General features: G+C 40.6%; 1 protein-coding gene across 1 annotated transcript in view; it reads right to left on the reverse strand.

The window, feature by feature from the left end:
- The window catches only part of LOC104166979 (ETS-related transcription factor Elf-1-like), a gene marked incomplete at its 5' end in the record, with an annotated part of 14,242 nt that extends 2,297 nt beyond the window's left edge, over positions 1-11,945 (reverse strand). Inside the window, 2 exon segments of the mRNA XM_009707096.1 lie at positions 10,181-10,648; positions 11,753-11,945. Coding sequence (XP_009705398.1) covers positions 10,181-10,648; positions 11,753-11,945 — 661 coding nt within the window.
- Between the last annotated feature and the right edge of the window lie 523 nt (positions 11,946-12,468).

Consider the following 12,468-nt stretch of genomic DNA (forward strand, 5'->3'; position numbering starts at 1 on the left):
GAAGGGTAACTGCTTTGACATCCTCCCCCAGCTTGCTCCAGCCCACCATGCCATGCTGTCTCCGACAATCTTTTTCTTTCCCTCTGCTTGATCTCAAAGTTCTCTCCAACCTTCCTGCTTCTCTTCAATGTATTCTCCTGCCTATCCTCCTCCCCTTTTTCAGTCTTAAGCTCTCCCTTTTGTTTTCTTGAACATATTTGACACTGACCGAAAACAAAAAGAACTATTTCCTCCTCGCTTATTTCTACCCCTGCTGAAATCACTTTAGATGGAAAGCAATTTACTATCAACATTTGCACTTTCAAGTCTATGCCCAATATGCATCCTCTTCCTTCTGAAGACTGATCCTCAGATACGCTATAAGCGTTGCCTACTATACATCTACCATGGAATGTCCTCCTTTCTATAGTCCTTCTACCCCTGTAGTACCTATTTTTTATAGCTCTGTGAAATCCGACTTGCCAGGGTTTAGACATTGACCAGTCAGATCAGACTCAGCATATTCAAAACTTCAATTTAAAACCATGCTCTGGCTATCACAGTTACAACAAAAAGCTTACCAAAGCAGGACTTACGTGATGCTGAAGCTATGGGGCAATGTGGATGCAGATGCTGCTGCTGGCGGTAGTCCAACTGCACAGGGAGCTGCATTCCCCCTTTCTTAGTGCAGCAGCAGAGACAAGCGAAGGAATATTTGTAGAGGATTTCCCAGGTCTGTCAGCTCACTCCTCTGGGAAAGGCCTCTAGCTGAGCTCCAAAGATTGCTCCAGGAAGAGCAGCTCCAGTAGCCCAGCTGGTATCAGGCTCAGCACAGCAGTACTCCCTGAGCATCCTCCAGCTGCCAGTCCCTGCTGCAGGCAATCTTTTCCCCACCTCCTACATGGCTCGGTAATACAAGGAACAAAATCTGCATCTGTAGCTTTCTCTTCCTCACAAGAAAGAAGGTTGCAGTACCCAGGAATGCTGCCATAGCAAAACAAATCCAAATCCTTGCCCATGAGGCTCCCACGCAGGTCTCATCACAGAGGCCATAGTAGCCAGGACACAAAATTTGATGCGACTGACACCAGAGTCAATCTTGAGCTCCTGTTTCACACAACTGGAGGCAGCCCAAGGAAGAAGCTCACGGAAATGGGGGCTGGCTGGAGGTGAGGCACCAGCTAGAGCGACCGCTTCTTTCGTTCCAACTTCTGGAGAACTTGGTGCTGCACAGCAAATACCAACAACCAAGCTTAAAGTGCAGGGCTCAAAATGACAGCACCAAGGCTCACACCAAGACTGCTAAGGGTTATCAGTGCTAACTCTTTTCCTCTCCCCCCCCAGCAATTTCCCTGGGATCTTGTAGGAAAAATCACAAATGTCTGCGTAAGAACTAGTAACAGGATGAGGGCATCTACTACCTTTTTTAGAAAATTTAAAAAAGTAAACTACCTACAGTTAAACAAGCCTGCAGTAAAATCAAAATGTCACATAGATCCAGCTCAAACCTGGAAAGTCTGCAGAGACCAGCAATGCAAGTGGAACAGCTAAGAAGGAAAGACAACTGACACTTGCCATCAGAAAAGCATTAAAAGTATCAGAGTAGATACCAAGCCAGCTCTTTAATCCATGAAGAAACTTACTTGAGCCTGAAGGATTAAGTTCAACTCAATAGCTGCAGTTTTGAAAGCAGCAGCTGAAGCTGCAAGCCTGTGCTGGTATGCCATCCAAGTATTTGAAGTTACTTTCTTGTTCTTTAGCTGTTTTGTTTTAAAACAGTAAAAATAAAAGCTTCTAGCTGCTAAATGGCTGTAAAGGACAACCTCAAGAAGTGTGAACTGGATCTAATCAATGCAGAACGTATTCTACAAAACACCAGGAGCAAGAGCTCTGAGATGACCTGTAGTTAGTATTTGTGTATTGACGTTAAGTCATTTTATTTATCCTGAAAGAAAGTCTCATACCTGTACATCACACTATGACTAAGTTTACTCCAGGTGCTCTATCTTCTCCATCAGTCAAGATACATATATGTGATACACACATATATAAACATGTATATACACACATATGTATACACACAGAGTGTGAACTTGCTACAGGGAAAGCATGCAGCAGATGTCTGTACAAGCACAGCATTAAGTAGCACACACCACCATAAATACACATTGTTATTTATGCTAACAGTGGCCAAGCAAGACATTTACCTTAATTGGTAAGACTACAGACAACTGTGTCTGTTTACAAACTAAAACTTTATCTGCTCAAACTATTTGCCTTAAATATCATTGAAAAAAATACAGATTTGGTTAATCGTTTTGCCTGTTTAAAAAAAAAAAAAAAGTAGTACATCTACTTAAGGTGATCTGTTAACACTGGGCTACATTATTTTAGGTGCTTTGAACTGTGTATTTTGCTATGCTTCTGAATTTCACTGTCAATTTGCTAATGCCCTTCCTACTCTATGGTATAAATCTATTGGGTGATTACTTTAAAAGTTCATGCTGAGGTTACAACAAGAACAAGAACATTGAGCAACAGTGATGAAAAGGAAATGCTGCCATAAAACAATCTGGTTACAACTGAGAAAAGAATGACAAAAATTCTGAAGTCATTTTAGCTTGGCAGAAAATTACCATCTATTTTTTGGTCCATTTGGTACTGTTAACAGCCCAGAATTGTACAATATCATATTAGCTCATCATGAGGTAACTAGCGATAAAACAAACCGTAAGTGACAGGCAGAAAAAACAAGTTTATTCATGGTAATTTACGTGAAATTTATCAAATGGAGAAAATACCAAAAAACCATTGAAGCTACAAGCCAAGGTAAACAAAGTATTTCACAGCATAGTAAGAAAAAGAAACAAGGCAGTATTAAGAAATACAGGGAGAGAGGTAACAGAGGAGAATCCCCTCTCCAACAGCCACACCGTTCAACCTACAGCTATAGGGGAAACGATGGTCTTGAGATAAATGGGCAAACTCCCAGGGACTTTCCCCATCTGTTCAACTAACTGCTTGCAAACAACTCAGTCAAGCTAGGAAGAGCAGGGCAGGGGAAGGGGTGGGATGTGCTTGTTGGAGCCACTTCAGATGCCCAAGTCAAGAGGCAATCTCTTTTCAGTGACTATAGGAAGCATCAGCCAAATGCAACTCAGGAGCTCTGCCGTGACTCAGCTCCACAGCTGTGCTCGTGTACATCATCCTCAGAGTCGTCAACAATCTTGTCAATACTTCACTTCAACACATTGCCTCATAGCCACTGGCCCTTCTACAACACAAGCCACACAGAGAGGAGCTGCTAAGCAGTCTAGGGGGAGATGGTCCTTGAAAGGTAGAAAGGCACTTGATGGTTTCATGCCCAGTCTGAACACAGCCTCCTCCACAGGAAGGGCAGAACTTGCCTGTTCATGTCTAGCTCTCTGCCTGGACAATATCTTAATGTCATGAGGACAGAGACAGAGGACTCAGCTTTCAAGTCTGGTGTCCTTTTTACTGACCTGTGCAGTCTCACAGTTTTCTTTCCAGAATTTTTCAAAACTGCACACTGACCTGAATTAAAACTCAGAAACTTTGCTACTAACAGAGACCTGTAGAAACCCCAACTTTTTCAACAGTGCCGAAGACATGTAAAGAGAGCTCCTGTGGATAGCTTCACATTGTGTAGAAACAAAAATAATCTGTCTAGATGACTCTGAAGTCCCTTCTGCCATAAGCACCCTTCTTCCTACCTACCACAGAAATTAAATCACAAATGGGCTTAAGAAAAGGTCTTCTCAGCTGCAGGAAAATCAAATCAAAATGTTTGGTTATAACCAAAGTCTTTGCTCTCATAGAAGTTGTGTCTCTACTGTAAATGTGTTCTGAGAAAAACACCCTGTTGTAAGCTAAATGAGAGTTTCTTGTAGAAGCCCACTGAGATCACATGAGCCTATTTCTGACCAACACCTCCCTCACGAAGGGCATTTTCCTCACCATCCTGAAACCCAAAATGCAGTCAAGCCTTCACTTAAGAGATGACAGAGATCAGCTCTTTGCGACAATCACCCTCTTCCCTTCCTTTAGTGAAGGCTATGGCAGTGGTGAGCCAGATCCAATAGTATTTGCTAGCTGGGAGTGCTGGAGAGCTTCTACTGCAGGCCTTCCCTTGGAGCATGAAGACACCACGTGTTGCACTGACGGAAGACTACTGTCTGACTGCAAACAGAAGCAAAGCACGTGCATTGATGCTGGCCGATCAAAGTAAGGCCTTCCAAATATGAGCCAAGAGTCGTTTCTGATTATCTAGAAGTCCTCAGCTGGCATTGTATTCCTTCGCTCATGTTCCCCATCAACTCCCAGGGAGCCCTAGTGAGCTTTTTACCAAGAGTGATACCTGTGAGGGTTTTTATTCAGTGTACCTACAGAAACAGCAGAGGAGTCATGGGCTACAACATTAGCTGACATTGTGCAGATTTGACTCTCGTTCTTACTCAGGGAAAAAGGACTGAAAGCAGATGGTCACTGCAAAACCTCAGTAGGATAGTGCCAGACTGCCTCCCTGCATCTGTGTGGTTATGCAAGCTCAAGCAAAACCAACATAGATAGGGTGTAAAGTATGATTACAGAACGTAACGGTGACATTTGCTGTGCAACTTACACAAGCTAACATCTATACATGGCACAAGATGAAGACACTTCATTTGAAATAGCAGCTGTAATAACATTTTTAGAGTTGATAAACTCATGCTAGACAAATCTGTCTGTTTTTCAGCATCAGCAGAGCTGCAGTCAGACCACCAGCACATCATAGCCTGGACACAGAAACAGATTATGGAACAACAACAGAAAGCATATGCGTTTGCTTGTGCGTAGACGTGACTTTCAAAGGTAATTCCCTCTGCTTATCGGGACAATCCACTGTGTTGGCATATTGCTGGCTTCATCACTGTTCTTACACAGAATGCTCATGCCCAGAAAAAACATGATTCACCTTCAGCTACTTCCTTTTCCTTTTGAATGAGGATCTTGCCACTGTGGTCCACGCTTGTGTCACCTTCAGGATGAATTACTGCAACGTTTTCTACCCCAAAGGCTGCAAAAAGGTCAAGGTGAAAGCTGTGGCTGATTCATCATGTAGCGGTTCTCCATTTCAGAAGTGAACACACAAAGCATGTCCCACTGGTCCCCTGTGGTCTGTATTAGCTTTTCCCCCAGTTAAAGAACAGACTCAGGATACTGGTCTTCTAACATGCTCTGTCCAAGTTATCACAATGACAACTTGGAAATACAGAAAAGAAACAATAAACTGAATTTTGATCGAAACATTGTGTTTAAAACCTGAAGTCTGCTAAAGCACTGCACAGGATCTGTCAGCAATCAGCTAATTGCAAGTTTCTCGGTATACAGAGCAGCCGGCTACAAGATTCAGCTATGTCCCATATAGTCAATAACACAGACATGTAATTTTAAATTACTCACCACATGATCTTCTCAGAACGGTTAGTAACATGAGAACCTCTTTTCACTCCATCCAGAAGACACTCCATCTTAAATCACTACTACTCTAGATCAAAGGTAAATGAAAATGCATCTCTCTCTACCTGCAGCCCTCATCATTTAAGGGAGCAATTTAATTGCTCAAATGCAGGCACTTTAAGAGCTCTGTACGATGTCCTAGACAAGGTAAGTCCCTAGCCTTACAGGAGAAGTACACTTTCTGGAGGAACAGAAAGGATGCCCTTTACACTCAGAATGACCCAGCGAACACGGAGCTGAACCCCAGGCCTACTTCAGTGCCTCCGAATTCCAAGCTAAAATACAATTACTCCAATAAACCAGATATTTTGGTTAACCTGTGTCAGTTATTCTGGTTTAAACAGAACAATTTTACAAGCGCTAAATTCAAAGAGACTCTTCCCGTCCGTCCCCCCCTTCCTTAAAAAAGCTGGCTCATTGGAAAAAGTTAGAAATGTTCATCCAGAGAGGTATTTTTATTTTTGTCTTATCACTGGAAACATGTGGTGCCAAATTCAGCTCCCAGTTACACACAGAAACTGCCTGCAACCACCAAGCCAGAGCAGTTGGACCTGCAGAACAGCAGTGAGTTCGCAATTCTGAATATTCCCACTGGGGATACTAGATATCTTCCTCGGTCAGCAAAACCCAGTTTCCATGACCTGACTCTGCTCCTGCCCCATTTCCCAAGCTTGGGTTAGCACCACATCACAGCCTTTCTGTTTAAGCACTGGGACTGAAGAAGAAGCATCTATCCCTGGCGAGCAACCCTTCTCCTTGTCTCCTCTGCATACAGCAGCACCAAAACTTGTATAAAAAGCGCACCAAAAGCCATCCAAAAGCCAAGACTTTTCCACTTCAGAGTAAGACACTACCCTCCCCTCAAAGTACACAAAACTGCACATGAGCTTTCTGCAGCTATAAATGAAGCCGCTGCCTGTCTCCTGCGAAGAACCAACCCCTGATTTCCACTGGCATGCCCATTTCTTTGAGAAATGCAGAGGCCCTGGGGAACGGCTGCCATGGTCTCCCAGCGATGCTCTGGGAGCAGACTTTACCAGGCAATGCTGCCTAGCACAGGGGAGGGATGGTCACATGAGCCCTTCACAACATTCTTCAAATATGATTCCTTTACCAAGTCCCTCAGATGCATGTTCAGACTTCTTCTCTGAAGGATACGGTTAAGTGTTAAGAAGCCAACTGTTCTGACCTCAAAAATCCTCAGTATTTTCTCAATATTTTTTTTCTTCTCACAACACAACAGAAGCAAATTGCTGCAGAGGGAAGACCATTTATTTCCATGAAGAAGAGCAAAGAATGAATAAAACAGCTACATTGGGTAAGACAAATTATACGGGTACAAGATGTTCACACTTCAAGGCAGAGCCCAACCACTATCCAGCATAACCAGGCAAACCCTGGTTGCTGTTTTGCCCAAATGACCTCTACTATCTACATGCCCCAACCTCTGAACACCAACTGGCAACCAATGTTGCTATTTTTCCTCATGCCTCCTTATAAAACTACTATAAAGTGACTCCAACCAGTACCCTACACAGAGTGTGCATACATCAGGTTTGTCAGCTCCTACTCTATAATGGCAATTGCACCTGCTGTACATTTTCAAATCATGCAGACCATTCATTTCAACCCTTATGGAAGCCCCATTCCAACGATCCAGAACGTGTACATAAACATGCAATTGCTAGAGATTTAGAGCTGTTTGAATACACAAACCCAAAATCCAGTTCCTTTGTTTTAGCCTTATTATAAAACAAGACCTAAAACATATGCTCCAAAAAATGTTCAATGTGCCGTTCTACCTCACCAAACTATCTGAAGTTTGCATTTTGAAACTGAGCAGAAATGTATCTGTCATAAATTGTATTTTTAGAGTTTGGAATGGTCAGTGACTACTGCACAGGACTCATCAGCACCTTGGTTTGCAGCTTGGCCTATCATGGTTAAAAGTACACCAAAAAAAATCTGGGTTGTGGTTTTTATTTTCACTCTTAACTGATCAGACACCTTAGTATATTCTTATTTAATTAGCAATACTTCTATACCATTCAGTAATTATGTACTGCACTGAAAAGATCTGATGTCCTTTTTTTTTTTTCCTTCCTCTGAGATAATTGGTCATCTTGGCTAAGGAGAGTGCAATTGAAGACTTCGTGGAATAATGTTTTAAGTTACAAACAATGGATTAGAATCGACGCAATATAGCACTCTAAGGCTTTAAGGCTTTTACTTCATTCGAACTTCACACATGTATCATCTCAACTATTTTTTTCCCCTTAGCTTCTTGCCCAAGGTCCGATTGTGAAATACCATAAAGCAATAACTGGATGTCATCATGTCACTGAGCAGCTTTCCAAATGTTAGGCTGGACTTCTTGCCTGCCTGCCTTATTAGGTCTTGCACATATTTCTCTTTGTTGTTACCATTTTTTATACCATCTATACTATTGATATTGTTTCTGATATATAATCTAGTGCAGGTCTAGCCTAGAGCTATTTAACTGCCAATTGCTGAACTTTCCCCCTATTAATGTTTAATGGCAGTATTCTACTGACTTAAATGGTACTGTATAGCTTCAAGTATGTCTGTACTTGCTTCCTTTCACTAAATTCCCCTAGTCATTTTTTACAAGTAAATCCTTCATCAACCCTGAAATCATAGGATTGCACTGTACAGAGTAGCTTCATTCCTAAGCTTTAAAAACTTACAAGACATCACCTTGATGAATTTTTATTAATTTTTTCTAAATGAATTCCAAAACTGGTTCCTTTTTTTCTTTTTTTTTTTGTCAAATTCTTCATAATTGTCTTTCACATAAACTTCTGATCAAGTATAACACTTCCCTCCACTATGTGCATTTTGAACTAATTCTAGTTGGTTAGAACAATAAGCAAAACACAATTTGATTTCAAATCATGCATTTTAGAATTAAAAGACAAATGAAAACAGATAGTCTACTTAAAAATGGTAACTCTTTCTAGTTTGTTTTACAGTTCCTACCAGTAACTATGAAAAATATTTCTGCTTTCTTGGCCCAATGTATTTATTCCCTTGCAGCCTTTGCTAACCAGTGAATTTCTCTTTTCAGTATGAATCTTTCATATTGCAACGTGAATGAAACCATTTCATCACTTTTAAGGAAATAAAAAAAAAAGAACAGGATTCAAACTAGGGAGTCCAGGGATGATTTTAAAGTTTGGGATTTTTTTACCCCAAAAAAAGAAGAGATAATATAACCTTTTTTCTTGATTGAAGCTGCAGTCTGGGTTTGTCATTTCCTATATATAAATCTCAATTTCCTCAACTACTTGGTTATCTCCTAAAGCATTTCTTATTGATGCCATTAAATCAGTCACTGGAGGCTGATCTAAACAGCTTCAGTTCTTCTTTCAGTTCTTCTGAAAAACCTAGCTGTTATTGCTATTCTGGATTTTCCCTTTATATAAAGTGGAGTTTTAATAACTGACTAGCTTTTACAGCATCCCTCTAGTAGCAGAGACGAGAGAACAAAACTTACTCTTTGGAAATGAAGAAATTATTTGGTGTCATTACTTACTTCTCTCTGACAAAATTGCATGGTTAACCCCAGATAGTCAGTACCACTCCAAGTGTACTGGTGGCTCTGCATGTAATTTTCAAAGGAAAGAATAGATGAAGGAAGCAGGAAACAGCATTATTGCCATTTTGCTGAACCAAATGATAACCATTATAACGGCGACGTTAACACAGCAAATCTCAAAAAAAAAGTGATGCTCATAATTTATTAAGAATGTGCAGCTCCTGAATTATATCCTGAAGCTCTCCTGAAAGAGCTTTAAGGTCCAGAATCACCATATACAACTCTGACGTTCCTGTGAGGGGCCTAGATTGCAAGAACATTTATTTGGTTTAGGTCTTTTGTAGTCAGTGGAGGTGAACAAGCTCCATCAGGGGATGCCTCAGACTACGGTAAAACCAGACTTAAGTGATTGTTTTTAAAGCCTCTTCAATTAGTATGCTGCTACTAATGGGTAGGTGCAAAGGAGCCATGATGATTAAACGCTGTGTAGCGTTAGCCAGTTCACTTACAAATTAAGCGTGGAAGCTTCACTGTCTCCCAAAATAGTCTGCAGATACACAGCTCCCATTAGATTGTTCTGTTAATTGTTTTCTAAAATCAAAAGAAGATGCTATTGTAACAGCAGCAAAATGCTAGAGTAGGTAACACAGAGTCTTCCCTTGCTGCAGCTGAGGACAATACAAAAGATGAGATGACAAAAAATTCTCAAGAAGAAAAATTAGAAGCAAGAAGGAAAATCTTTTTGAATGGATCATGCAGACACACCATGTATAATTCAAAAGTGAAGACACCAAACAGTCAGTGAAAAAGCAGAGCCATGAAAATACTGCCTCTGCTGCGGGACAGTAAGTTGTGTATTTTTCCTCTCTAAAGGATTTGCATCAGGCCTAATACCGCACGAAAGATTCGCTTCCCACCAAAGACAGAGCATTTATGAGTGTACACGTCGCAGTATGCTGTAGTAACTCCCAATTCCTAGGATCAGCCACAAAGACACCATTTCACTTCAACCAAACTGAAGATGAGCATTTTTTGGAAGCACAATAAAGAATCTAGTCTATCTAGCCATCATCCAGTTAATTTATTATTATTCATACATTTATGTTCTGTACATTTTCTTACCTTATATTCTGAACTGAGGGATTTAACGTTTCATCCGGAACATTACTGGTTACAGCTGCATGTCCTTCTGTGAGGGACTGCAATGGCTGCATTACGTGAACTGTCCGAAAAAGCTGAGTGGGATGTACTGGCTGCGGAGATTGCATTGTCCTCAAAACTTCTGAACTCAAGCCAGGTGTCTGCTGCTGTACAACTTCTACGTGCTCCTTCAGCTTAGCAGGCTTTGAGTTTCCTGTTTTTAGCACTGTGGTTGATCCTCCCTTTGTTCCCGTGTTTGCAGACGCTCTAGATCTGCTCGACTGGTTTCTATTGGCCACAGGAGTCGAGAGCAGAGTTGAATCTGATGATTCAGTGCTAGGGCTCGCATCTTCATCATCTATATAGATGAGATCTTTTGGCATTTCTTTAAATTGATATACCAGGCGCTGACCTTCTACTTTAGCCAGTATTCCTCTTTGGTAATAGTATCTGTATAAAGTGTACACACATCAAGTTACATGGTGTTTTTTGCCAAAAAAAAACAAAAGGAAAAAAAAAACACAAAAGAAACCAGAAAATAAGATCAGCAGTAGCAAGTAAACAATATTTTAAGTGCCTAGCTTCTTCATTATAAAGGAGTGGCCAATTTAAAAGCATATTTTTTCCTTAAACAACTTTCTTTTACTGGTATTTCTTGTCACCTTCTAATTTCAACCTCAGATAACTTTGAAGAGACAGAGAAGAACTCCATGACTGGGCAGCTCTGCTATCAACTCATACTCTTTGAAAGTTGCTTGAAACTTGTAATTCTCCTCTTGACTCATACAGTTCTTTCAGTTACCTGAATTCATGTTTATTCACCAGTGAGTACAGGCAGACATTTTATCTACAACAAAGCAAACGGAATAGGACAGGAGAGCCCTACTTCTGTTACACTTACAAATTAGTACAACATTTTGAAATTATGCAGACCAAGGTGAGGGATGAAGGGAAATGAAAAGAAATGCATAGCTGCTCAGTTGGACAATTATCAATCAGCAGGTAAGACTGAAGCTTCACAGATGTCTGCTTATTTTGCAGTCTTTTATGTATAAGAAAAATCCCAGCCTGATAGGCAGAGGAACATGATAAGATGTTTTAAAATGGTCTGTACACGCAAGTTCAGAGCAGCGCAACCAGACCTGAATTCTAAAACGGTATATTCCACTGGAAACAGGATCATTTGCAACAAGTAGAAATAGTTTCATTAATACACCCAAATTTAGGATTTTTTTGAGAAAATAGATTCAAATTTTATGTAAGAGGCTTGCCCCATTTGGAATCTTCAGTCTCTTTGTCTGTGGCTGACTGTGAAGATGCAGTTTTTGCAACAGCGCTGAAAACATCTGAGCTGAGACTGAAGGTGACTGATTTGGGGCTGGAGTTAGTAAGGGTTACTTTTAGTTAGTTTATTTATTTTGCTGAAATAACTTCTTAATTTCCCAAATTGACAGAATACTAATTCTCCTCTGTTGTTACACAAATTAGATGAGTCATTTAATGCATACAAACACTAAGGCAACAAAAACAGTCTATTATTAAAAATGCACGTACCTCAGAGCTCTGCCCATTGTTTCATAATTCATGTCAGGTTTGTTTTTGTGTTTTCCCCACAACCTGGACACAGCCTTGGAGTCTACCAGTTTGAAAATGCCCTTCTCTCTTTGAGTCCATTTGATATATTTAGGACATGTAGCTTTGTCCTGAAGCAGTGCTAGTAAGAATTCCCAGAGATAAATTGTATTTCCTAAAATAAAAGTATTCCAGGACAAAGGAAAAAAAAAAGAAAAAAATATTAGTTTACCATATTTTATTAATGATGTAAATAATCTAAAAATTAAGAAGCTGGTATCTTTATGAATACACTATAATGAATCATCAAGACTAGGAAATAGTGAGGAAGAGCATGGGAAGGGATTCTTGTTAGCTGCTATAGTCTGGGTGCCCGAACACCCTAGCCACTGTCTGTAACCTACAGAGCCAGGTACCAGTCAACCTACAGTCACCCAGTTCCAACCATTAACGTTAGACAGTATTAGTCACCTGTACGTACACTCCCCTCCTGCCTAATACCGTTAGAGAAGCAGGCACTATTGCTCTGTCTCGAATAGGAACATGTTGAGGTCCATCCTCTGAAAATGCTGGAAATTATGCCCCTGCTTAAATATTTTGCTGAATTGAGGCAAGTGTTATAATCCTTTAGAAGGCTCAACAAAATCTGTACTTTTAACAATTAGATTTACATGGGGCAATCAGTGGTATATGCTGGG

This window comes from Cariama cristata, unplaced genomic scaffold (genome assembly GCF_000690535.1).
Source record: "Cariama cristata isolate BGI_N322 unplaced genomic scaffold, ASM69053v1 scaffold20049, whole genome shotgun sequence".
Classification (NCBI taxonomy): domain Eukaryota; kingdom Metazoa; phylum Chordata; class Aves; order Cariamiformes; family Cariamidae; genus Cariama; species Cariama cristata.